The 27,948-nt window shown below is 51.3% G+C and overlaps 1 protein-coding gene across 2 annotated transcripts; it reads left to right on the top strand.

Annotated features, from left to right (window-relative positions):
- The first annotated feature begins 416 nt into the window (after positions 1–416).
- On the top strand, positions 417–27,494 carry Mpp2 (membrane palmitoylated protein 2). Of its 2 annotated transcripts, none has more exons than XM_032912696.1 (12): positions 417–477; positions 4,965–5,083; positions 21,249–21,408; positions 21,520–21,668; positions 22,705–22,932; positions 23,652–23,783; positions 23,873–23,978; positions 24,060–24,128; positions 24,280–24,441; positions 24,948–25,150; positions 25,499–25,627; positions 26,625–27,494. In XM_032912696.1, the coding sequence occupies exons 1-12, from the start codon at positions 447–449 to the stop codon at positions 26,799–26,801; spliced, it is 1,665 nt and encodes a 554-aa protein (XP_032768587.1). In that variant the 5' UTR covers positions 417–446; the 3' UTR covers positions 26,802–27,494. The 2 variants fall into 2 exon arrangements, with proteins under 2 accessions (XP_032768587.1, XP_032768586.1); XM_032912695.1 differs by lacking the exon at positions 417–477 and adding an exon at positions 2,839–3,423.
- Positions 27,495–27,948: the final 454 nt, after the last annotated feature.

Genomic DNA, 27,948 nt, shown 5'->3' with positions numbered 1-27,948 from the left:
TGATGTCAGCCTGGTCTACAGGGTGAGCTCCAGGACAGCCAAGGCTACACAGAGAAACTGTCTTGAGAAACAAAACAAACAAACAAAAACGGAAGAAAAAAGAAAAAAAAATTGAGTCACAAAACCTAGGTTTTCACTGTAGCTCTACTTGCCAGCTTTGGGGCCTTAGAGAAATTAATTAATCTCTCTGATCCTCCCTGGCTCTCCCACCTCTGAGAAGGGGCATGCTACTTGCCCTTCTTGCTGTCCAGAGCATTTGGAGGTCACTCTTGAAATCCAAGTTTCCGTTTCTCGGCAGTACTACCTTCCTACCTTGTGGCTGTTCTTGAAGAGGATAGATACCCCTCCGAGTCTCTCACGTCCTTGGCTTTGCCCTGGGCCTTCTCAGCCTTCTCTTTCCTCCTCTAGGAGACTGACTTCAGAAACCCTCACTGGCTCCGTTCACCATGCCGGTTGCTGCCACGAACTCTGAGTCTGGTAAGAAGAGGTTAAAGCTGTCAGTCTACCTCAGTGGTTCTAAGGGGGCTGGGCAAAGGTGGGGGGGTGGTGGATACAGCAGTAATAGTTCATCCCTCCCTAGTCATACCACACATGGTCATTCTCGGTCATTCAGTCATTCAGGCCGCCTCCTCACTGGGCTAGGATAGAGCTGGGGAAGATGTGAGCTTGCTCCAGTAGAGCCCCATATTGTAGCACGACTCACCTGCCCATGCTCCAGAGACGGTGCACGCTGGAGCCGGACAGGGACACCACAGCAGCCACCACCACTGTTGTGTTTTTATGGCATTGACCCTGTAAGCCAGGAGTCAGCCATCTCTGACTTGTTTCCTGTGAGGAGAGGGAGGTGACAGGATGGGATGGATGGTTTTGACTTTGCTCCTAGGTCTCCCAGACTCTGGTGACAGCAGTGGGCCCTCTTCATAGACACACACCTTCATCCATGCTCCAAAGTCTGCACCCCATCCCAGTGGTTCCTGGGTCCTCGAGTGTTTCCCAAGACCCACCAGGTTAAGGTTCCACGTCCAGAGGCTCTCAAAGGGTTCTGGCTACAGCTATGAGAGTCCCTGAGAGATCTGAATTCTTCACAATGGATCCTGCTGCTCCCTCTGCAAGACACTCCAGGCTCTCCCTTTGGATGCATTCTTGTCCCTACCCACTGAGAAAGTGAAAATTGCTGTGTGTCAGCCAGAAGCTAAGCTGTGACCCCTTTGACCCCCAGAAAGGGCTCCTTTTCCATGGCTCGAAATGTCCCCCCTGTTTCCTGGAGGGATCATGATTTTTCTCTTGCCATGTGGCCTCTCGCCCCTGCTCCACCGATCAGGTACCCCACTCTAAGCTGCTTAGGAGTTAATGAGACCCATCCTTGATCCTGTGATTAAAAGGCCTCTCATTTGGGGCTGCTCAGTAAACCTATTAATAGTGCCCGGCAGGGCTGCACAGGGAGACACTTCCCAGATGCAGGCCTTTTGGTGGGGGCTGATAGGGTAGGGAACCCATGCCTGCTTTTTCAAACACCTCCTGGGGCTCCATTTCCCTAGACACAGTGCCGTAGGTTGCTCTTTGCTTCTGTGTCTAAAGAGAGAAATACCATGTGCTCCCTTCCGTGAGCCAGCCTTCTGCCAACTTCTTAGCTTCAGAATCTAAGAGTGCATCTTGCTTGTGGTGCTTTGAATGAAAACGGCCCCATAGGCTCATAAGGAGTGCCACTATTAGGAGGTGTGGCCTTGTTGGAGTAGGTGTGGCCTTGCTGGAGTAGGTGTGGCCTTGCTGGAGGAAGTGTGTCACTGGGGGGTGGGCTTTGAGGTTTCAAATGCTCAAGTCAGGCCCAGTGGCTCTCTCTTCCTGCTACTTGCTTGCCGTTATCTGGTAGATGCTATACTTTCCATGGGTTTGACAGAGAGACAGCTGTGCCCCTCATCTGAGGTTGGGCACCCTTTCACTGTCCCCTCTTTTTTTCCCTGGGACACTTCTGCAAAGGTGAAACTGGCCAGGTCCTCCTGTATCCCTTCCCCCATAGATCAAAATGGTCCTTATTATTATGGGAGGACTCACCCTTGCTTAAGTTAAGGAGAGTTTGGGAAGTCATGTGTGTGATGTCACACACAGGCAAGGAGTTTGGACATCTCGTGCTCACTTCCAGCCCTTTGTTTCTTCTCCCTTCAGACTGCTCACTCACTCGTTTCTTTCCATGAATCAAAGTGAGAATGCAGACCTGCTTTCTGATGGAGCTGTCCCTTTAAATATCTCTGCCATCCCTGGGTTACTGTCCTAATGTGTAATCCCGCCTGCTGCCATGACAACCAGGGGTGCAAGGAGACATGGTGCCACTCCTCTGGGAATGGCTGACTGGAGGTGGCAGCAATAGCAGCAGCAGTGCCCGAGTATTGGCGTCATGGGTACACATGGGATACACATGGGGGTACAGGGCCTGGGTAGCATCCTCTTGCCCACTTTTATTCTTGCTGCATAAATGGACTCTTACCTGCCCCTGTCCTCACTTTCCAAGGCACCTGGCTTGCTCCAGGGCATCACTTCTCACCTGGTGGATAATGTTGGCAAAAGGGAGAAGCTATTGCTGAGATGGGTTCGAGAGCTATGGCCTTTACTGCTCCGTGGATATACCACCATTCAGTCTTTCCTCCCGTCCCTGATCCCACTGTGCTCCAGTGGGTGGCATCTGAAGTTAAGATATTTGCCTCTTATCAAAATGTTATTACTACAACTACCAGGGAGAGGGTAGTTCTTGAGGGGTTTCTTTGGTAGAAGGGGTTATTGTAAATAAACTAGCCTGGAGTTGGGGAAAGGGCGGAGGAGAGAGAGAGAGAGAGAGAGAGAGAGAGAGAGAGAGAGAGAGAGAGAGAGAGAGAGAGAGAGAGAGAGAGAGAGAGAGAGAGAGGAGACTCAGCATCAGGTGTAAAGGAGGGACATCTCTAAAAGAGAGATACAGGAGCAAGATGGGAGCCAAGCTCTGACCGCTACCTGGGATTTCTGCACGGGCCGAGAGGGAGATCCCAATCCACAGGGATTTACTCAAAACCCTTACTTCCCTCAAACACGACCTCATCACCACCTCCCTACCTGCACCGGCACTAAGTGACAAGGATCAGGCCAGTTTAGTAGGACTATCTCCTGCCACCGCCCTCCTCCCACCCATTACCGCCCCCTCCTCACCAGCAGGCGGGCTTTGGCCAATCAACAAGGCGGTCCGGGAGGCGGAGCCTTGCTATTGGCTGATCCTGCAGCGCTCCAGGAGTCCCGCCTTCTTTAGCTCAGCCCGCGTCTGGCTGGGAAGGCGCCGACCTCGCGGGAGAGACTGTTCTAAGACTGCCAAAGGGGTCGCCATGGCCTGCAGCCCAGGCAGTGAGGCTTCCTTGGAGGGGATTTCCCTGGGCTCCTCTGAAGAAGCAGAGCTCCGCAGGGAAGGTAGGAAGAGGTGGGGTGGAGAGGCAGGGGAGGGGTACTCAGCCTTTAACGGACCCTCCCATAGTGGGCTCTGGAGCACCTGGGCAGCAGCGTCCGTAGGGGAGATCTGGATGCCCAGCCTGCCAGGGGAGCTGATCTAGCAGAGGTCACCACTCCCCACTGGCACAGTCCCCAAAACCCAACAGCTGTTTGTCTAGGAGAGTCAGTGAGCGGGGACCTGGGACTGTGGGCATTTGGCAGAACGGAAAGGGCTCCTGACTTGGGACATTGAGAGCCCAAGAAGGACCTTGTAAGTCTCAAGACCTTGCAACGCCCAGGCTGGGAGGAGGGGTCTGGAGACAGGCTGTTAAAAGGTGGGGAGGAGGAGTAGAAACGAAATGGGGGGCTCAGGAGCCCTAAGCCATCTTCTCCAAGCTCCAGTTTTAGGGCCCCTTTCTGCCCACCCTCACTGTTTGGAGGAGGGGAGCTCCGAGCCTATTTCCCCACTCCCCCCTCCTCCAGGATTAGGAGGCTGTTATGCAGATGTAGGCGTGGGTGGTAGAGTAATGATACCCCCTGCCCATCTTTGCTCCCAGCTGGGCACACTCCTTTTCTCCTCTCTTCCACCCCCTGGAGCTCCCTCCCACCTTAACCCGGGAGCGAAGGCAGCCTCCACCCGGATCGCAGGGGACAGTGTCAGGTGTACTGATGTCCTTGGCTGTGTCTCATCTCAGGCTGAGGGTGCTCATCCTCGGGGTGATGTGACTTTTGACCTCTGCCCTTGGTACCCTAAGCCATCCCAGAACCCAGGGTGCTGGTTGCTCCACCCCTGCTAGTGTTCCAAGCTTCCGTTCTTTTGACTTTTTATGGTTTGTTTTGTTTTGAAGACAGGGTTTCTCTGGGCAACCCTGGCTGTCCTGGAACTCGCTCTGTAGACCAGGCTGGCCTCAAACACAGAGATCCACCTGCCTCTGCCTCCTGAGTGCTGGGAGCCAGTTTGGACTTCTTATTCTGCATGAGTTTCTAAAGAAGGATGTCTGTCAGAGCAGGAGGGAAAGACTGAGGGTGGAGGTCAGCGAGTTCTGCACTGTCACTCTAAGTTAGTGGCATATAGCTTGGGCTGGTCTAGCATTGGTCCTGGCCTTCTGCATTGGTGTCTGCTTGGACGCAGGGACATGCTCTGCCTTGCCCCTTAACCCGCCAGCTACAGGTGGCCTCAGCCTTTGGTGTCCACCCATTGAGAGGTTGAGTGGGGAGTCTGCTCCTCTGGAACTGGGCAGACTCTGGAATGGGATCCTTACCCCTGCTCCTTGGTCTGATTCCTGCTGCTGGTAGCCCCCTACCTGTCCAGGCTGACATTGCTAGGGTGGAGAAAAAAAAAAACAGATGAAGAAAACATCCACCTGTCCCTAGGATCAATGCCTGAGGCAGGCAAGGGCCTGGGTGTTTATGAGGGGGGGGGTAGAAAGAGCTTGCTGTTGGGTGACTTCCATGGGGGTAGGGGTGGCAGGGTCTGGGCTGGATTTTGGTTTTCTTAGCATCTCACCGCCCCTCCCCCCCAGCTATGCAGCAAGTCTTGGACAACCTGGGATCCCTGCCCAATGCCACCGGGGCTGCGGAACTGGACCTGATCTTCCTTCGAGGGATAATGGAAAGTCCGATAGTCAGATCCCTGGCCAAGGTATGGTGCATCGGGGAGGTGGGCGGTGTACCTGGGAATCTCAGGGGACCGTAGGAATGGGGCATGTGGCAGAAGCCACCTGGAAAGGTGTGGGAGGGTATCATGCCTGGGTGATGAACCTGCGGGAGCAGGTAGAGGAGCATCTGCTGCACCTGGCTGGTGAGAGGTGGCAGTGGCAGGCGGAACACCTGACTGAGGGAAGAGCTCGCCCGCCCGTGTGCTGGCATCTCCAGATTGGTCCTGCCCACTTCTCTGCCTTTGGGTGTTTGTGCTTGTCAGGTGGGAGGCAGGCTCAGTAGAAAGAGAAAATTATAAGGATTTCGTGGTGTCGTTTTGGGAGCAGATGCACGCATGCTTGGAGTGTGTAAGGACAGGTGTGTGCCCAAGCCTGGGGTGTGGGGCCCTGCAGAGGAGGCCTCCTGGAGGAAGAGCTGGTGTGCGTGTGGTGGATGCAGAGAGGGGCAGGTATCCTGGGCCACAGGAAGAGCTCGGGCAGAAACATCCAAGTGAGAGGTGGTTGGAGGCGTGAGGCTGGAGCGTCAGGTGCTAGACAAGGACACTGAGCTGTGAAGATGGTAGCAGGCTATAGAGGGCACTGGGGACGGAGCCTGCGGGCTCGGGCGTTTACCTCAACTACCAAGCAAGCTCTGTACATTTCAGGCAGGAAGGGACAGTGACATGGGTGTTTATAGGAGCCCCCTCTCTGGCAGCCACAGGGAGGATCACATAAACGGTTTCAGAGCCCAGCGAGAGACCACATGGTAGGTAGAGGCACCAGACACTGAGATGGGACAGCTCTCCGCTCTCCTAGAGAGGTAGAACTTGTGTTTGGGATGGGATGGGACACCCTGGGGCACCCAAGGTTTCACCCTAAGCAGGGGAGGCTGGTGTTGGCTTTAGCAGAGAGAGTAAGCACCACAGTAGTGAGATCATCTGCTGTGGGGAAGGCGGTGCTCAGAGGCTGGGCTGGAGGGTGCTGGGAAGTCAGGCTGATTACTGGGAAATCTGAGCAAAGGCAGGCATTTCTCCCCTGGGATTCAAGGGTCAGGGCTTGAGCAGGGGAACTTTGAAGGGGAGAGAATCTAGAGAACCAGGACAGTCCATGGCAGGCACTGGTTTCTCAGGGTGGGGCAGCTCAATCCCTAGGCAAAGAGGAGGAAGAAGGTGGTTTTGATCCAGGCCCCAGATGCGAGTGGATCCATGCAGGAAGCCTGAGACTGACTTGCATGGCATGACTTCTGGGGACCGGGTCGGGAGGAGGAGGAGGAGGTAAAGAGGCAGGGGAAAAATCCAGGTGAAGGTTGGGGGGTCCCTTTGAGGTTTTGAGGTAACTGGGGAGTAGGGGTGGTGTTGAGATGGGAGAGATGGCCGAGGTCAGGGAGGGGAAGGTAGGAAGGAAAATGTTTCCTAGGAGGGCAGTTCTGGGGATGGTGCGACCAGACTGGGTGTGGCTGCTATAGATGGGTCTGTTCTTCAGGGGTGTCCTGGAGGAGAAGGCTGTGGTATGAGTGGGCATGGCTATGCACACCTGAGTATCCGAGGCAATGACAGGGAATGAGACTAAGGCAAGATTTAGTCATGTGGGAACAAGAGTAAGGCAGCTGGTCAACAGGGCCTTCAGGAGTGAATGGTGGGGTGGGGTATAGGGCAGAGAGATAGCATAGAGGGTGGTGGGGGTTCCTTATTTTTTCCGTGTGTGTGTGTGTGTGTGTGTGTGTGTGCGTGTGTACATGTGTGTGTATACAATGTGTGTACACCTGTGTGTGCATGTGTGTACATTCGTGTGTGTACATGTGGGTGTATACAATGTATATACACTTATGTGTGTGTACACGTGTATGTATACAATGTGTGTACACGTGTGTACGTGTGTGTGTACACCTGTGTGTGCATGTGTGTGTATACAATGTGTGTACACTCGTGTGTATACATGTGGGTGTATACAATGTGTATACACTTATGCGTGTGTGTGTGTGTGTGTATGCGCGCATGCGTGCATATATTTATGTGTGTCACCCAGAGATTGAAATTGGGTATCTTCCTCAACTGCAAACCCAGGGACCCTTCCCTCTCCACTTCCCCAGCTCTGAGATTCCAGAGGTGAATCTCACTGGCTGACTTTTTACCTGTGTGCTGGAGATCCAGGCTCAGGACCTCATGCTTCTACAGCAAGCACTTTACCCAGGGAGCCGTCTGTCTAGCCCCAGGTGGTAGGTTTTCTCTAGAGTCTGTGGGGACTCTGTCATGGTATGGAGGTAGCCGTGGTGTGGGAAGTGGAGGTTAGGTCCTAGGCACACACCCAGCCTACACTGTTGTCCAGCAAGAGGGAGGCTGAGACAGGAGGATTATGAGTTTGATAGCCTGGGCTACATAGTAACACCCTGTCTCAAAGAACAAAATAAGAGCCAAATATCAGAAAGTCTGATAAAGGGCTGGAGAGATGGCTCAGTGGTTAAGAGCACAGATTGCTCTTCCAGAGGTCCTGAGTTCAAATCCCAGCAACCACATGGTGACTCACACCCATCTGTAATGAGAGCTGGTGACCTCTTCTGGCCTGAGGGCATACATGCAGGCAGAAAGATGTATACATAATAAATAAATAAAAAAAAAATCTGAGAAATTCTGGGGAATGGAAGGAACATCGACGAGAACACCATTCATTCATTCATTCATTTATTATTTAAAGTCAGAATTCAGGTATACTCTGAGGCCTGAGGCAGGAGGATCTTTTGAGCCCAGTGCAGGGCCAGCCTAGGCAACACAGTGAGACTCTGTCTCTTGACAGAGAAGATGAGGGAGGAATTATTTGTATTTCAAATGTTGAGCACATAAGTTCCATTCAGGCAGGAAGGTTTGTCTGCCTGTGTAGTGTCTCCCAAGCCTAAAACAGTGCTTGGCTCATAAGTGGTATTTACTGAGTGGATACATAGAAAAGATTGAAGAAAATAATGTAACCACTTCTTGAACACCCGTTTCCATGGTGATATATATAATATATATACATATATATTATATGTATTTTGTTTGTATGTGTATTTGTCCGTGGGAATTTATGCTATGTGTGCTTGGGTGTCCACAGAGGCCAGAAGAGGGCATTAGTTCTCCTGGAGCTGGAGTTACGGGGGGTTGGGAACCATCTGATGTAGGTGCTGGGAACTGGACTCAGGTCCCTCTGCAGAAGCAAGAAGTGCTTGTAACTGCTAAGCCCCTCTCCGGCCCATACTCTTTCCTGTGAAGAAATAAAGATGCTAATGTTACAGTTCATCTCTTCCTCTCCCTTCTCCCTACTGCGAGTAAACACGTGTGACATTATTTCTCAGGATTCTTGCTTTCCTTGTCTGTATATGGGTTTGTGTAGCCCATATATAGCTGCTAATGATATTCCATTTTTATACATGCCTTTAAATTTCCCATAAATGGAATGGTATTATAATCTGCTTCTGTTCTTGAGATTTCTAGTTCATGCAGGGAGGAAAGTTGTTGATCCAAGAACGGATAAAGATAGCGGATTCCCCTGAACTATCGGGCACTAATTCTGACAGGTGTGGAGTACCGAGTTTGGTAGCTCCCCTTCTGGGAGATGAGGGTGGTAGTGCGGGCTTTCCCCTGTAAATGACAGCACTGTTGTAAACACCCTGATATCCATGTGTGTATGCACAAGGGTGACACGTTCTCTGGGTAGACTTGGCAGGGGAAGTGCTGAACCCATGAAGTTCTGAACCTCAACATCTGTAACCTTCTGAAGCTGAGTTCAGAGTTGTGCGTGACATCTTCTATGGGTCACAGGGTCAGGTACTCAGCTCCCTTCAAAGTGTGACTTCAATGAGTAACACTCCTTCCCCAGTGGCCTTGCCCAAGGGGACAGATCTCCAGAGTGGGATTGCTGGCTCTGTCATACATTTTCTTTTTTTTTTTTTTTCTTTTTTTTTTCGGAGCTGGGGACTGAACCCAGGGCCTTGTGCTTGCTAGGCAAGTGCTCTACCACTGAGCTAAATCCCCAACCCCATACATTTTCATTCATTCATTCACTCACTCATTCACTCACTCACTCATTCACTCACTCACTCATTCACTCACTCATTCACTCACTCACTCATTCACTCATTCATTCACTCATTCACTCACTCACTCATTCACTCATTCATTCACTCATTCACTCACTCATTCACTCACTCATTCATTCATTCACTCACTCATTCATTCATTCACTCACTCATTCCTTCATTCACTCTCTCATCCTCTCATTCATTCACTCACTCACTCATTCTTCCTCTATTTAATAGCTATCTACTGGACACCCAGCATACACCAGTGCCTAAGGGTTTTTATTGCTGGGAAGAGACACCGTGACCAGAGCAACTCTAATAAAGAAAATCTATAATTGGGACTGACATACAGTTCAGAGGTTTAGTTCATTTTCTTCATGGTGAGGAAACATGGCCCTGTGAATGCAGACATGGTGTTGGAGAAGGAACTGGGAGTTCTACATCTTGGTCTACAGGCAGCAGGGAGAGCTTCAGAGACCTCAAGGACCTCTCTCTAGTTACACACTTCCTCCAACAAAGCCACACCAACTCCAACAAGGCCACACCTCCTAATAGTGTGCCACTCCCTGTGGGCCTACGGAGGGGGGGGCATTTTCATTCAAACCACCACAACCAGGCACACAGCACCAAGATAACAGCAAATGAACTGGAGATAATTTGTTCTCCTGATAGCATCCAAGCCCGTCTTCCTCTTCCTGGGTCCCACAGTGCCTCAGTCCCAGAAGGTCACATGCAGCCTAGTGACAAGTTACCAATGTACTGGATCAGACTGTAAAGTCCTCTCTCTAGAAATGTTTGGAGCATAAGCTGGTCAGACTGTCCTTCCAGAAAATTCTGGGTATGACACTCGGTGCGTAGAACTCTACAGAAGATACTAAGGACATTTGTTCAACTCTGAGATCCACTTCACATGAAAGGTTAGGTTAGTTTGCTGAGGGCATCCAGTGACTTCTCTCGTCTGGTTCTGAGACAGAAGTGGAATCTTCAAGAAGAACTTTCAGAGTGGTAAACACCTCCCACCTCTGTGTGGGTGACCTTCGATGTGGAACTTTATCGTCAAAAGTCATTACAGCCTCCTCACTTTCCAGCATGGGCTTGACTGGGATACTGGGATCTACTTCTTAGCAGTTTTAATGACTATGTAGCCATAGGTGATTTGTGAATCAACAGACAAACACCGTAATGAAATATTTAGCTGTCCAATCTTGGTTCTCCTGAAGAGGTAGCCAAGAGCTCCCAGTTTAACCCAGTGGGACCAGGTTTGTAGTAGTTAGTAACCTGCCTCCTTCCTTTGCCTTGGACTTGACTCTTGTCTCTGAAGATATGGGAGACGTTTGGGATGGGTAGAGCTGGGGCCAGGGATAGGGGTATCTGAGAGAGCGAACCCAGAGAAGCGAAGTTCTGAGGGCAAGCAGCTCATGAATCCAAAGGCTGGCTGTAGAGAGCAGGTGGCAATCCCGGCAGGTGGCTGACGTCTGGGGGTGGGGGTTGGGGGGCGACATGGATCCAGCAACAGGTGCTTCAGTAGCAGCCAAGGCCAAGGTGAGAAATCCAAGACAAATGGCATTTAGAGATCAGAAGAGTTGCTAGCAGCAGGCTCACCGGCCTGCAGGGAGGCATGGGAAGACAGTGTTTGAACCAGTGCATGTGCTGGAGAACCAAGAACAGCGGTTGAAGTCAGAATACACCCCCTTTCCTCCCCACCGCTAGCCTTTGGGTTTCCACAACATGATATCTTAGTGGAGAAAGAACATATTCTGAGTCATGGTTTCAGAGTAGTCCATCCTCGCAGGGAGGGCATCACTGAGTTCCTGGTGGTCAGAGCAGGGGATGGAGGCTCCTTAAGTCACTGTATGCCAGGAGCCAGAGAGCAGCTGCAGTTATGGGCTGGGCTGTAACTTACTTTGTTTCTTTCTTTGTTTCTTTGTTTGTTTGTTTAGTTTCTTTCCTTCCTTTCTCTCTCTCTCTCTCTCTCTCTCTCTCTCTCTCTCTCTCTCTCTCTCTCTCTCTTTCTTTCTTTTCCATGGCTGTCCTGGAACCTGCTCTGTAGACCAGGTTGGCCTCGAACTCACAAGAGATCTGTGCCACCACTGCCTAGCTTGGGCTGTAACTTTCAATGGATCGGCCCTAGTGTCTTTACTTCTGTCAGGTCTTCCTCCTAAAAGCTCCGTAACCCTCTTAGGTAGTGCAAGCACACGAGCCAGTGTGGGGCACTTCAGGTTCAGACCCTAATGGTGTGGTATGTCTGTTGGTCTCTGAAGGCGTTGATTGTCTCTTCTGAGCAGTTAGGAGAGCATCGCCTGCTTGGTAAGAGAATCGAGCGCGTGTGGGCAGTGCTTATGGCCGTGGAAGTGTTGCTATGGTGTGGCCTTCGCTGTCAGCCTGAAGTTCCTCAGAGGGCTTTGTCCCGTGGTTAGGCTGCAGTGGAAGAGCTGGCAGAGCAAGCCCAGCCTCTCAGACAATGAGGGCACAGGGAAGCCAGTAAGATTGGTGACAAGGGTGTGTGGTGGGGCAGAAGGTGTGGCAGTGGAGTACCCCGAGAATCACTTAGCTTTTGCCACATCCCAAACCACCCACTGTGCTGTGGTTTAGTTCTTGTGGTTTTGTGGGCAGGTTGGGTGGCTTTTCTGGCCTGGGCTTGTTCATCTGGTGTGAGCTGGGTGGTCTAAGATGGCCTCACGCACATGTCTGCTGTCTCAGCTTAGAAGACTGCAGTGCCCAAGATGATTGGATCTCTCCATGGTTTCTTAGCCTCTAGGACGGTGGCCCCATCTTCTTCCCATGGCCATTTCTCCAGCAAGGGAAGACAAGTTCCCGGATCGTGGCTATTGCCAAGCCTCTCCTTGTTTGCATGGCATTTGCTAGAGCCCCAGTAGCCGAGTCACGCTTGCCGAAGCCCGATTGAAGTTCTGGAACATGGCTTCCTGGCGTTTGCTTCAGTTCTTGAATTTAATTATGAGCCCCAGAGTTCAAAGGAGAGTTCTGTCCTTTGCCAAGATCAGAACACTTGGAGCAGGAGGGTGGGGGTAGAGCTGTGCAGGGAGATGACTGTGGCAGGTCTGGTTTGCAGCCTGCTGTGCCGCTGGTTCAGGAGTTGGCAGGCCCAGCCTTCGAGTGTTTTACCAACTATCAGCCGGCCATGCCCCTGGTGCGGGCTTCTGGACCCTGCTTTGCTGAGGATGCATCCAGTGCGTGTGCGTGTGCGTGTGCGTGTGCGTGTGCGTGTGCGTGTGCGTGTGTGTGTGTGTGTGTGTGATGACTGACAGAGCCTAGGCTGACTTTGAACTCACTGCAGAGCAGAGAGTGACTTTGAATTCCTCCTTTGACCTTCCCGGTGCTAGGATTATAGGCATGCACCCCGGGCCTTGTTATGTGAGGCGCTGGGATCCCCACAGCTCCCTGCATGCTAGGCAGGCACTCTACCACCTGAGCTGCATGCCCGTCCATGTTGAGCATGATTTGAGATCCAAACGATACGTGCTTACCACGGACACTCAAATCACTCTCCTGGGTCCCAGCTCCGGTGTATCTAATGCTGCTCTGTGTACACCAAACACTTCTACAGAAAGTAAGAAGGAATCTTTTGGGGGAAAGAGATGGCTCAGCAGTTCAGAGCACTTAAGTCTGGCAGGGGACCCTGGTCTGGTTCCTAGAACCCACACGACAGTTTACAATCACTTGTAAGGCAGTTTCAGAGAACACAACCTTTTATCTGGCTGCCTTAGGCGCCAGGCACATGCCCGGCACACATACATACGTAAAGGCAAAATGCTAATACATAAAAATAAAAAGAAAATAAGTCATAGGGCTGGAGAGGTGGCTCAGCGGTTAAGAGCACGGACTGCTCTTCCAGAGGTCCTGAGTTCAATTCCCAGCAACCACATGGTGGCTCACAACCATCTGTAATGGGATGCTCTCTTCTGAAGTGTCTGAAGACCAACTTCAGTGTACTCACGTATATAAATAAAATAAGTACATCTTAAAATAAATAAGTCATAGTAAAACATACTGAGTAAAAAGTAGCAGGTAAGAATAAATTTTCACTCAGTAAGTAAATTTTCATACTAGGTGAAAGATAAACAAACAAACAGCCCCCAAGCTGGGCCCCTGGGCTTTTACACATACAGTATGATTCTCTTTTTTTTTTTTTTTTTTTTGGTTCTTTTTTTTTTTCCGGAGCTGGGGACCAACCCAGGGCCTTATGCGCTTCCTAGGTAAGCGCTCTACCACTGAGCTAAATCCCAGCCCCTGATTCTTTTTTTCTAAAGGTCAAGACGGCTACACATTATATTTACTTTAGGACGGTGTAGGATCCGCACAGATGGAATAGAACTGAAACCAGGAAGCCAGGGAATCATGGCTGTGGGATATGGTGGGCAGGGCCCGTGGTTACATAGAGGACATTGTCGATTAACACCTAACCGCTGTGCGTAAGCTAATTACGAAGACTTCATGAACTCAGCACTGCGAAGCCAACCCCGAGTTCCTACGGCCTCCAGACGTTTGTTGGTTGAATGGGACAGAGGCGGACAGGGTTCGGCACTGGGGGGCCAGCTGCTTTTCGGCCCTCTGAAGTGTTTGCTTTGTATTTGGTGGTTCTGTGGTCAGACTTCTCTCTGGGTCGCAGACGTTGATCTTAGGACTGCCTATGGGTAAGATTCCAGGCAGAAGCGATAGGGATAGTCAGAGTTGTCTAAAGGAATAAAACTGGTAGATATTATATATACATATGCATGTGATATGTGATATATGGCATATATCATATATGTGAATACACACACACACACACACACACACACACACACACACACACACACCATTCATTCTACCACGACCACATTCCTGGCACCTAAATGCATTTACTCCTTACAGCTCAGCATTTGGGCTTCCATATTCCCAGCATTGGTCTTGGGCAGAGAGGTGACCCGGAGCTAGGGAAGCCGCCTCTCTCAGGCTCCATGGACTGTGCTAAGCCCAGCGATTGGGCTCCGGGGGTGTTCAGCCTTTATAGGTTTGTTTCTGTCTCGCCATGCAGCTCCTATGTCCCTCCAATGGTCCCACCCCTTTAACAGGAACATTGCCAAGCCAAGAGGGAGATGGGCCTTTCAGGTGGTCATGTCCAGTGCCATTCTCTGCCCCTGGTTGGGGAAGAGAAACGGAAAGGAGCTTTGTGGCCATGTTGTTGGTCGCCAGTCACCAGGCCTTGTATCTGTGTCCTTCATTCCTCTTTGAATCTCTTCTATGAGATGTTATTAAAGTCTCATTTCAGAGAACTGACTCCAGCAAATTGTCCTCTGGCCTCTGCGTGCACTCTGGCACGCTCCCCGAATAAGTGAAATGTAATAAAAATCAGCAAATGTAATAAAAAAATAAGATACTCCCGTATGAAGCTGCGTTTGGTGGCTGGCTCAGGGGTGCCTGTGATCACAGCACTTAGGAAACTGGGGTGGGAGGGGCTCACGAGGTGAAGAGTCTGAGGCCAGCACAGCAATATATTGAGAGCCTCACCCCTAAAATAAACAAGCAGAACTGCCTCACCCTGTGGGCTTAAAACACATTGTGGAATTTTTAAAGAATGTGTTGAGAGCCATTGCCCATCAGTCGTCTACCACAGTTTACTTCAGCATGGGGTAACTCACGACCTGGCTTCATCCACACCTCACCTGCCTGCCTCTCTCCGGAAGCCAATTTCTTACGTTGCCAGCTTTAACTCTGGGCGTTTCAGCATGCACATCAAAGACAAGGATTCCTTTTTTCTTTATTTACTTTTCCAAGACACGGTTTCTCTGGGTAGACCTGGCTGTCCTGAGACTTGCTGTGTAGACCAGGCTGGCCTTGAATTCACAGAGATCCGCCTGCCTCTGTCTCCCAAGTGCCGGGGTTAAAGGCACGTTCGTGCCTCATGCCCAGTTGAAGATATTACTATTATCACACCTTAAAATGGAACAGTAATTCACTCAGGTGTCCTGTGTGTGTTGTGCTGTTTGTGTAGGTGGTGTATGTACTCTGTGTGTGACTTTGGACACCGGTGTGAAGCCCGGAGATCGATGTCTGATATCCTTTGTCCACTTCTACATTTTTTGAAAGATGCATTAATTTTTACTGTATGCACACATGCGAGTGCCTGCATATATGTCCGTGCACCATGTTCCTGGTGCCCAAGGAGCTAGAAGAAGAGAGCACCGGGACCTTACGAAACTGGATTTAGAAGCAGTCATGAGCCGCCATGTGGGTACTGGGGAACCAAACTGGGGTCTTTGGCAAGAGCAGCCGGTGCTCTTATTTGCGGAGTCATCTCTCCAGCCCTTGGTTTTTCAGAGAGTCTCTCACAGATGCCAAAACTCATCAGTTTGGTGAGTTTGGCCAGGTTGGCTAGCCGGTGAGCACCAGGAGTCTATGCATTCCCCTGTTACCTCCTCATCCCCATCCCCCACCCTCAGCCCACCCGCCCGCCCCAGGCATGGCGGTGTCACCGGCACAGTCCACCTTTTAACAGTTAGTCTTGGGCATCTGAGTTCGGGTCCCCATGCTTGTGCAGTAAGAACTTTGCTGGCAGCCATGTCCCCAGCCTCCTGTTGTGTGGTTTTAATGAATACCATTAAGGAATCCTGACGGTCGTTTTTTTGAAAGATATCGAAGTAGACCCACAATTCACACCGTACATCAGAATAAACTTCACGAAGATCAGAGAATCTAAGTGTGAAACTGCGCATCCTGGGGGGGAATCTGTGTGTGGGAGCCACCCCTCCCACCCTGGAAATTCAGATGCATGAGAGATTAATAAATTCGGCTGTATTAAACATATCTTTTGCAAGGCAATGCTACCATAGACAGAACTCAAAGATAAATGACAAGCTAGAGGGAAATGATTTGCAAAAGATGTCACAAATAAAGGGCTAATCTTCTCAATATAGAGAGAACATTTAAAAATGGGAAAGGGGAAAAAAAAATCAAATAGAGAAATTTGGCAAAAGACATGAACAGACAGTTCACACCAGAAGATACACAGATGGTCTTTAAACACAACGAGGAGATGCTTGGCTGCGCCCGTAATAAGCAAAATGCAAATTAAGCTGCACCGACCGACCGATCGTTTCCTATGGGAGTGACTGGCAGGGGCTCAGAACTTGATCAGTACGGGGTGGAGCGTTGGGATGCTGGTGGGAGAGGAAGTTGGCCACAGCTCCAGGGTAGCCAAGACATCTGTTTGACCCAGACAGACTTCCAGTCGTGTATGTAGGACTCTCCATGGAGAGTTATCGTAATGGAAACTGAATATCGACTACCACAGAAATGGCACACGGAGACCAGTGAGATGGCTTAGGGGGTAAAGTGCTGACCATGCGAGCTTGCTGACCTGAGTTTGATCCCTGAAACCCAGGGAAATGTGGAAGGAGAGATCTGACTCCGTGAAGTTGTCCTCTGATGTGGCAGACTGGCAGCAACACACAGACACACACAGACACAGACACAGACACAGACACACACACACACAGACACACACACACACACACACACACACACACACGGCAATAAAATACAGTTTTTTTTTTCTTGGTTTTTCAGAGCTGGGGACCGAACCCAGGGCCTTGCACTTCCTAGGCAAGCGCTCTACCACTGAGCTAAATCCCCAACCCCAATAAAATACAGTTTAAGAACAAACAATACACACAAGGAGCAGCAAGCACTGAGAGCCGGCCTTGGTCTCTGAATTCCACTCTTTAGACAAAGGACCCTATTCCCTGGAGAGGCGGCTGGTCCCTGACCTGGGTTAGGGAAATTTTTAAGTGAGCATATATCGTGGTGGAAGAGGGTGCTCTGGGATGGACGGACTCCTGTCCACAAGACACGGGTATGGATGGACGTATTGCCCTTGGAGGAAATGACCCAGGGAAGATAAAGCTGGACTTAGCTTCACAGCACACACCCGTGATCCAGCACTTGGGAGGCCGAGGCAGGAATATCGGAATCTGAGGACAGTCTGGGATACATGGCAAGACTCTTTCTCAAACACAGCTGGCCAAAGCCCAAACCCCAGACAGAAAGAGATATTGATAGGAGATATTGATGGAGATACATAAAACCCACTGAGTAAAATGTCAAAGGAGGGGGTGGGGATGGGGGATGGGAGGAGAGACGACTCATGATTCTCCTTCCCCGGGGTCTGCAGGGATCTAGGTAGATGATTGCCGAGGGGGTTTTCTTCAGTGATAGGCACTGGGGAAGTGCCCCATGCTTCTGTAAATGAGGCTGCTCCCCCATGAGCCTCTCTGCCATCCTGTGGGTGGAAACCCCTCTGTGGCCTGCACAGCAGATATTTATATTACGATTCATAACAGTAGCAAATTACTGTTAGGAAGTAGCAACAACAATGATTTTATGGCCGGGGGGGGGGGTGGGGCTCACACCTCGAGAAACTGTAAGTGGGTTGCAGCCTTAGGAAGGCTGAGAACCACTGCTCCAAGCAAGTCCTGCCTGGCTCACTAAACAAACAAATAATACAGGGGAGTGGCGGGGAACCAGTGGGGAAGAGGAGGGGATCCCTGGGAATGGGAAGGAGATGAGATGGGATGGTACTGAGGGAATATGATCAAAATTCGTAGTACAGGGCTGGGGAGCTGGTCAGAGGCTGCTCTTCTAGAGGACCTGGGTTTGATTCCCAGCACACATGTGGCAGCTCACAATTGGAACTGCAGAGCCGGGAGAAGGTCTAAGGCCACCTTCTTACCTGAGGCGCTGCTGTCGTTAGGCACACAGACATACATGCTGGCAAAACATTCATATGCATAAAATAGGAAAATGTGTAAGATCTAATGGAGTCCATTCCCCCCCCCTCCCTCCCTCTCTCTCTCTCTCTCTCTCTCTCTCTCTCTCTCTCTCTCTCTCTCTCTCTCTCACACACACACACACACACACACACACACACACACACACACACACCACAATAAAACAGTTTTTAAAGTATCCCATTTTTCTGCTAAGGTACAGATAGTGGTTTAGGATTTTCAGGCTGTATACTCTTTCACAACTTTTTAACTCTGCCACATAACATGAAGACTGCCTTACGACAACATGAGGCAAGTGAGAAGGGCTGTACTTAAATAAGACTGTCGATGGTTGAATCGAAAAATGTTCCTAACAATACTCAGAAAAGGAGACAGGGTTGGAGGGAGGAGGGAAAAGCTCTCTCTCTCTCTCTCTCTCTCTCTCTCTCTCTCTCTCTCTCTCTCTCTCTCTGCGCACATGTGTGCACTCGTGCATGTGCACGCATGGGTAACATGTGTGTGGGTGCACATGTATAGTTAGATGCACATACGCATATGTAGGAGCCCCAAGGTTGTGGTTAGGAGTCCCCTCCATTGCTCGTTGAGGCTGGGAGGATCTCTCGAGCAAACCTGGACCTCCTTCACCTGTGTGGCCTCTCTGGCCAGTTTGTTCTGAGGGGCTCTTGTCTCTTACGGCTGGGATGACAGACCATCTGCTGCCAGCCCGGCATGCACACCGGTTCTGAGGATCCGAACTCCAGTCCTTATGTCCGAGTGAGGAGTGCTTTCGTCTGAGCTAGCTCCCAGCCCCAGGAAAGCTCTCTCCCAGGAGAACGCCAGTCAAAGTGTGGGAGGTTGGCAGGTACTCAGTGCTGAGCAGCTTTGAAGAGGATAACGGATTCAGGAAGGGTCACGAGTGGATGTCAGATCCTGTGGAGAAGGAGCACTGGGGACCAGGACAGTCACACAAGCACGGGAGAGACACAGCTCCCCGTGTAAAATCCCTACCAGATGCTTCACCATGTCTAACTATATTTTTTTAAAAAAAGATCAGAGGAATCCAGCAGTGGCCCACTGAGAACCACTGCCCAGGCTCTTTTTTTTTTTTTTTCGGAGCTGGGGACCGAACCCAGGGCCTTGTGCTTGCTAGGCAAGCGCTCTACCACTGAGCTAAATCCCCAACCCCGCCCAGGCTCTTTAAAAGTCTGAAAACCATTGAGATCTTCTAGATTAAAGAGGAATAAACTCACTTAATGACCAAAAGCAGCACATGGTCCTTGGTAGGCTCTTGGGTCAGAAAAATAAAATTATAAAGGGCACTGAACACGGAGCATGATTATTAGGTAATATTACCATAAATAATTATATTATACTTTTTCTGTGTGCTCACGGCCCAATGGTTCACGGAGCCAAGGCAGCTCCTGTACTCTGGGTGGAAGGGACTCCTGCCTGCGACTGTCCTTCACATGAAGATCAGGGAAGACTTTGTGTCAGGTAGCTATCAGAATGACGCTGCTGCATTACGCAGTGTAACCTTCCCTATCAGCTGGAAATGGGATACTTTCTTTGAGGTTTTTTTTTTTATTGGATAGTTTACAAATTTGCATTTCAAATGTTATCCCCTTTCCTGGTCCCCCATCCCTCCTCCCCCTGCTTCTATGAGGGTGCTCCCCCTCCCACCTACCCACTCCCACCTCAACACCCTGACATTCCCCTACACTGGGGAAATGAGCCTTCATAGAACCAAGGGCTTCTCCTCCTATTGATGCCTGACAATGCCATCCTCTGCTACATATGTGGCTGGAGCCATGGGTCCCTCCATGTGTTCTCTTTGGTTGGTGGTTTAGACCCTGGGAGCTCTGAGGGTCTGGTTGGTTGATATTGTTGTTCTTCCTATGGGGTTGCAAACCCCTTCAGCTCCTTCAGTCCTTTCTCTAACTCCTCCATTGGGGTCCCCACGCTCAGTTCGATGGTTGGCTGCAAGCATCGTCACCTGTATCAGCAAGGCTCTGGCAGAGCCCCTCAGGAGACATTCATACCAGGCTCCTGTCGGCAAGCAGTTCTTGGCATCAGCAATACTGACTGGGTTTGGTGGCTGCATGGGAATGGGATCTTTGCCCCCTTTCAGATCCCCTTGCTCTGGAGTGTAGCAACATGGAGATGCAAGGCTTTCTTCCGGCTTCACGCACAGGTTTTCTTTAAAGAGATACATTTTTAAAAAATTATTATGAACCGTGCAAGATATGTGTGTGTGGTGTGTGTGTGTGCATATTATAGCATGCATATGGGGGTGAGAGGATAATTTTGTGGTGTCAGTTCTCGACTCTCTTTCCACCTTTATGTGGGTTCCAGGGAACAAACTCAGGTCTCCAGGCCTTCATGACAAGGACCTTTACCCAACTCCACAAATCTCCATGTGTATGCACACACACACACACACACACACACACACACACACACACACACACATTGTCTCTTCCGAATAAGAACCACTGAGCCTGGAGACCCAGGTTCAAGTCTTTGACCTTAGAAAAGTTACTTTCCCTCCATGACTTTCTGACCTTGGGCTACAAGGTGGTTAAGGTCCCATCCCACCATGATGATCTCAGGAGATGGGGACAGTCTGATGATCTTTGGTGACCCTGTAAGTCAAGAAGATGGAAATAGAAGTCCATCTTTGGATTGTCCTGTCCATAAATGGAATCTTAATAATCACTTGCTGGAGAAAGGAAAACAAAGCTCACAGGAATATGATTGTGTGTGTCTGTGTGTGTCTGTGTGTGTCTGTGTGTAAGTATGTGTGGTGTGTGTGTGTATGTGTGTGTGTCAGTGTGTGTCTGTAAGTATGTATGGTGTGTGTGTCTGTGTGTCTGTGTGTGTGTGTAAGTATGTGTGGTGTGTGTTTGTATGTGTGTGTGTAAGTATGTGTGGTGTGTGTTTGTGTGTGTGTGTGTGTGTGTGTGTGTGTGTGTGTGTGTGTGTTTGTGTGTGTGTGTGTGTGTCTGTGTGTGTGTGTGTGTGTGTGTGTGTGTGTGTCTCTGTGTGTGTGTGTGTGTGTGTGTGTGTGGGTGTGTCTGTCTGTGTGTGTGTCTGTGTGTGTGTTTGTGTGTCTGTGTGTCTGTGTGTAAGTATGTGTGGTGTGTGTATGTGTCTGTGTGTAAGTATGTGTGGTATGTGTGTGTGTGTGTGTGTGTGTGTGTGTGTGTGTGTGTGTGTGTGGTTTGTCTTGTGTAATTGAAGCAGGACCCAGAGTGATGTTGTGAGTGGGGGTTAGGAGCTTGAGGCCAGAGGAGAAGTGCTGTGTGGCATCCTGGGACTCCTGAATGGCCTTACCTGCACTGCTTCCACACCCAGGCCCACGAGCGGCTGGAGGAGACCAAGCTGGAGGCCGTTCGGGATAACAACCTGGAGCTGGTGCAGGAGATCCTTCGGGACCTGGCAGAGCTGGCAGAGCAGAGTAGCACGGCTGCGGAGCTGGCCCGCATCCTCCAAGAGCCTCACTTCCAGGTTCCAGGCCGCTGGCCGCTGGGGGCGGGGCGGGGTGGGCAGCTTCCTACTGGGACCTGGTTGGGAAGCCAGCACTGGGCATTTCCACATTGTCCTTTCCCTTCCTGCCCCTCTTTAGTCCTCCTGGAGACACATGACTCCGTGGCCTCAAAGACCTATGAGACACCGCCCCCCAGTCCAGGTCTGGATCCCACGTTTAGCAACCAGCCGGTACCTCCTGATGCTGTGCGCATGGTGGGCATTCGAAAGACCGCAGGAGAACATCTGGTGAGGGCCAGGGGCTTGTGGGAGAGCGGGCACTGAAGTCACCCATGGGGAAGGAGAAAGGGCGGGTGGGAGTTAAAGAGTAGGCCCAGGCTGGCTCTAGGGAGTATCTGCAGGACTTAGGAGCATGCACTCCACACACACACACACACACACACACACACACACACACACATACAGTACACACACACTGTATATATATATATATATGTACATATACTATACACATACTATACACACATACCATACACACACACATACTACATACTACATATGGACACACACATACCCCCCACAGACACACACACCATACACACATACATACACACACTATAAATGCACACACACCATACATACATATTCATACACTATACATATGGACACACACACTACACATACACACACACACACTACACACACACACACACACACATATATATGGACACACACTATACACATACTATACACACATACCATACACACACATACACCATACATACACATACACACACTACATATGGACACACACACTATGTACATACCCCCCACAGACACACACATACCATACACACATACATACACACACTATAAATACACACACACCATACATACATATTCATACACTATACATATGGACACACACACTATACACATAACACACAAACATACACACCATAATACACACACACATACACCATACATACACATACACACACTATACATATGGACACACACACACTATAACATTCTCTCTCTCTATCTCCCCGCCCCCCTCAGGATCATCTCCAGGCTGTGTCTATAAGAAATGAGACAAGAGGGGTTGGGGATTTAGCTTAGTGGTAGAGCGCTTGCCTAGCAAACGCAAGGCCCTGGGTTCGGTCCCCAGCTCCGAAAAAAAAAAAAAAAAAAAAAAAAAGAAAAAGAAATGAGACAAGAGTAGAAGACCTTTTGAGTGGAGATGAGGGTGGGGACAGGAATGGGAGGGCCACCGAGGCTCAGAACAGAGATAGCCTTACCGTCCACACCTTTGCTCCTTCAGGGTGTGACATTCCGAGTGGAGGGTGGCGAGCTGGTGATTGCCCGAATTCTGCACGGGGGCATGGTGGCGCAGCAAGGCCTGCTGCACGTTGGTGACATCATCAAGGAAGTGAATGGGCAGCCAGTGGGCAGCGATCCCCGGGCACTGCAGGAACTCCTACGCAGCGCCAGTGGCAGCGTCATCCTCAAGATCCTGCCCAGTTACCAGGAACCCCACCTGCCCCGACAGGTGAGCCTCTGCCTGAACCCCACCCAGGGCTGAGCCTCTTAACGGAAGCCCCCAGGTCTCTCGCTGTTAACCCAGGAGAAAAGAGACAGCAGGACCTCCAGGCGGGCGACGCTGGCTATAGCCACACAGCCTCTGAGTGTGGCACATGAGCACACATTAACTTGTCTCACATGTAGGCATTCACGCACATGTGCAGGAGATAGGTGAGTTTCTGTAACTAGGAGGTTCTACCCGAGTGTGCAAGAGATGGTCTTGAGTGTCCCGAGTGTGCAAAGAGATACAGCTCCCTGTAGTCTCTGCACCTTGTGTGTGTGTAAGAGCTCACCCCACAGGCCTGTGTAAGGTGGGGTTCTCCACCTGCCCTGGTAGCTGCTTCCTCATTGGCAGATTGGGGTGCTGTTCCCCTCCTCCTTGGCTTTTGAACTCTGAGAGCTCTGTCCTCCTGGGGGGGGGGTAGAAGGAAGAATTCAGGATTAGGTGACCCCTACGTGGGGCCCGGCTTCCTCTTTTGAGGCCTGACCCAGTCTTGGTTAGTTTCCCAATCACTCAATCTGAATCTCTTCGTTCCAGTTGCTAAGAAGAGTATCAGCAAAGCAGGGTAGGCAGGCCTGGAGGTATCACTACCCCTCCCTTCCCACTCCCACCCCCGACGGGGAGTGCCCTGGAGGGGGTAGATACACTCTCTGTTCATTATGGTGACTCCAAATCCCTGGGCTCAGGTGTTTGTTAAATGCCACTTCGATTATGACCCTGCCCGGGACAGTCTCATCCCCTGCAAGGAAGCAGGCCTGCGATTCAACGCCGGGGACTTGCTCCAGATTGTAAACCAAGATGATGCCAATTGGTGGCAGGTGAGCCTGGGCACTCCTGTAATGTCACCGAGTACGACTCGGGGAAGGGCCCTCTCACTCAGGCAGGTCTTTGGCATGTGCCATTTCAGGCATGCCATGTTGAAGGGGGCAGCGCAGGACTCATCCCCAGCCAGTTGTTGGAGGAGAAGCGGAAAGCATTTGTCAAACGGGACCTGGAACTGACCCCGACCTCAGGTAGGAGTCCCCTCCTTCACCTCAGGCCCCTGTTTAAGACCTGGCCTGGCCCAGCTTGCTTACTTGTTTCCTTGTGGCCAGGGACCCTGTGCGGCAGCCTTTCAGGAAAGAAAAAGAAGCGAATGATGTATTTGACCACCAAGAATGCAGGTGGGTATTAATTCTTGTCCCAGTTGTCTAATAGGTGACCAGTGAGCTTACTCCGCCTCAGATACTGCCAGCCTCGTTCCTAGGCTTGCCCAGCTCCTTCCTGCTTTTACCCTTGATGTGTTCTGAGGGTCCCTCCCCTCTCTGTCCCTAGAGTTTGACCGCCATGAGCTGCTTATCTATGAGGAGGTGGCCCGCATGCCCCCATTCCGTAGGAAAACCCTGGTGCTGATTGGCGCGCAGGGTGTGGGCCGGCGAAGCCTGAAAAACAAGCTCATTCTGTGGGATCCAGACCGCTACGGCACCACAGTGCCCTGTGAGTGGGGACCGTGGAGCGGGAGATGCGAGGGTGGATGCGTCCGGGGTGGGGCGGAGGAAACGGTCGAGGAGGGGTGCGGAGCAACGCTGAGAGAGCATACGGGAAACACCAGGTCAGGTGGGTCCTCTGGGTGTGTAGTATGCGCCCTCTGTGGGTGGATGAGGGGAACTGCAGACTCAGCATCGGTGAAGGGGCTGGCTTTTTTTTTTTTTTTTTTTTAAATCAGGATTTCCTTCTCTCAGGTTTTTACTTCCAAAAAGTTGTTGTTGTTTGTTGTCGTTGCTTTTTAAGTGAGTGTCTACCTCGGGTCTGGCAAAACAGGGTCGAGCTGTATGTGGCCTTATGGCAGATAGGACTTCCAAGTGATGGTCCAGCAGGGGGTGGGGTGAATCCTGAAGGCTATGCCTTTAGGGCCGAGGTCACACAGTCCCCATGGGACACACATGTGCATGTTTTAGGTGGGGTGGCTTGACTCACCAATTAGCTCTGCCTTCCCTCTCCAGACACATCCCGGAGGCCCAAGGACTCAGAACGGGAGGGGCAGGGCTACAGCTTTGTGTCTCGTGGGGAGATGGAGGCTGACATCCGCGCCGGGCGCTACTTGGAGCATGGCGAGTATGAGGGCAACCTGTACGGCACGCGGATCGACTCCATCCGGGGCGTTGTTGCCTCGGGCAAGGTGTGCGTGCTGGATGTCAACCCGCAGGTACTTCTAGCCCTTCCCTGTCTGTCTCTGTGTATGTGTGTGTGTGTGTGTGTCTGTCTGTCTGTCTGTCTGTCTGTCTGTCTGTCTGTCCGAGTCCTCTTCCCGCACTTCCCCAGCGCACCTAGATCTCCCCCAGTAGGTCACACAGCAACCCTCTGCCAGCCACTTGCTATTCTCAGGGCATAGGTCCTAGGGCTCCAGGCAGCCCAAGCATCCACTCTCAGGTGCCCACTCTGTCACCCACACATCCTTACTGACCAGGCCCCTTACTGTAGCTCTGAGGTGGCATCACGACCTACCAGGTACCAAGACAATCCCATGCACGAAGCCCCCACCCTCTTCCTGCAGGCGGTGAAGGTCCTGAGGACAGCTGAGTTTGTCCCTTACGTGGTGTTCATTGAGGCTCCTGACTTTGAGACTCTGCGGGCCATGAACCGAGCTGCCCTGGAGAGCGGAGTGTCCACTAAGCAGCTGACGGTGAGGGGACTCGGAGCTGCTGGGAAGGGGTTTGCTGGTGGCCTGGGGTGGTGGAGCTCAAGAGAGTGGTAGGACTTCGGGCAATGTTTTGTACGTGTGAAAAGGAAAAGCTGAGAGAACACAGTGCCCAAAATCTCAGATGGAGCCAGGGACATTGAGCTGACTTTAGGCCTAATGTGGGGCACACTCTACAGAGAGAGCGCTGGCCACAGGACGTCCTAGAAGGCCAGTGGAAGATCTGGGGGACAGAGATGGCCAAGGGAAGTTTCTGGAGGAAACTTGGACCTTGATACAACATTCTCCCAGGAATAGGGCTTGCCCAACTCTGAGCCCAGGCTCCCCTCCTCCATGCCTGTTACGACAGCTCCTAGGTTAGGCTTGGGTCTTCTGATGACCTGATCCTGGCCTTGGGCACCAGGGCCCTGGTGACAAATGCAGCTAGAGCCTCTGGGACACAGCTTCCCTCGGCTTCATTAAGCCATTTTTCTAGTTCCTTCTCAGAGAGCTTCCTTACATCTGGGGTGGGAGTTAACTTGTTCCTTCATGGGACTGTCTTGGTACGTAGTAAGTCCTGATGGCCCCTCATGGCTACAATAAGGGGCTTGGTCAGACTGAAGGGATTGATGGCTGGAGGCAGTCAGATCCCTATCGAACCATCGACTCACTGTGACCTCTTGGTGTCCAAGCTTTGTGTTATTAGCGGGAGATAATTGACCCTCCCTTGTGGAGCTGTGGTGAAGAGCCTGTGGGTGGCCAAATGGTTAGCGCCCTACGTGATGTTTACAACACCGTATTTCCCTCCTCCCCTCTATGCTACCCCCATCCTCCCTCCTTTCCTCCCTCCCTCCCTCCCTCCCTCCCTCCTGGATGCAGGAGCATAGCTATGGGGGCACAGGGAATCCGTGTCACTGTGTCTGAACTTTGAGGTGAGGTAGGCAGGTTGTAGATCCCTCTAATGATGGGACTGAGTTGGAGACGCTGACCTTGTGCGGGACAGGAGGCGGATCTGAGGCGGACAGTGGAGGAGAGCAGCCGCATCCAGAGGGGCTATGGGCATTATTTCGACCTCAGCCTGGTCAACAGCAACCTGGAGAGGACCTTCCGCGAGCTCCAGACTGCCATGGAGAAGCTTCGCACGGAGCCCCAGTGGGTGCCTGTGAGCTGGGTGTACTGAGTCTTGGTCTGGACCTTGTCACCGCCTGGTCGGGAATCCAACTTTCACTCGGCCTGTGATACTCCCCCACCCTGCTAATGGTCTTCATCCTCCCATCTCCGGTTTTCCCTGGACCACAGTTCCCAGCAGGGGCTGGCTTCAGATAGAGAGGTGTGCACTGCCAGGGAGGTAGGTGTTCATGGGGTACCTCTGTACCCAGGTGCTGCCCACTCCCCACGTCTACCGGCCACCAGACATCCCTTTCTGAGGATCATGCTGTGTCCGGGAGCATCACAGATCACTCCTGTAAATCTCAGTCCAGGGAAGAGCAGAGCCGCTTGGGGCCTTGTGGTCAGTAGGTCTGTGACCCTGCTAGCTTTTTCTCCTCTCTGGACTGGCCACCGCCATCCTGTTCGCTGGCCCCCTCCCACCCCTTACTATAGTCTAAGGAACAGCCTTGGGCTGTCCTCATACGGCCAGCTACTCAGACCACTGGTCGTAGGCAGACCCAGGTAATGGTGCCAGTCTGGGCCATTTTAGAGGCTGGGGACACCCCGTCACGAGCCGTTGCTGCAGCTGGTGACGCAGGCCTCAGCTCCCTGAGGAGTAAACATAGTCTGGTCCCTCCCTTACTCCAAGCTTCTCACTGCCAAAGTCTCTCCACAGACTTTCTCAATGTGTCCCTCTTTTGTAAGCCCTGCTCCTCAGACTTGCAGCTGGTGGGTGGCAGTAGGCTTAGCCCAGGTTGGGAATAAGGCCTAGAAAGCTGAACCCTTTATTGTTGGGACCAAAAGTCTTCCAGCCCACAGCCCACAGCAGGGTACATTCATGTCAGGCTTTTCTGGATGGATCTGGGTGACCCGCTGGCATTAGGGCTTAGGATGGGAGACGGTGAGTGAGGGCTTGGAAACAGATTAGCTTTAGTGGCACTTGCTACACAATTCCGGGGGTGGGTGGGGGAGCCATTAGCACTCCAGACTGGGCGGCCTGTGGCTCTGCCTGCTGTGGTGCTGGTCTGTGTTTCTGGCCTTGATGTGTGTGTGTGTGTATGTGTCGCACACGTGTATGCACACGTTTGCTTTAGTTTGGGGGGGGCAGAGGATTGCCTTCTCTTGGAGGTAGCTCTCTGAGGTCCCCTTATGGGTTCCCCTCAACTCCGACATTTCTT

This window comes from Rattus rattus, chromosome 9 (assembly GCF_011064425.1).
Source record: "Rattus rattus isolate New Zealand chromosome 9, Rrattus_CSIRO_v1, whole genome shotgun sequence".
NCBI lineage: Eukaryota > Metazoa > Chordata > Mammalia > Rodentia > Muridae > Rattus > Rattus rattus.
The sequence above is the reverse complement of the archived record's forward strand: the minus strand, read 5'-3'. Positions and strand labels throughout refer to the sequence as shown.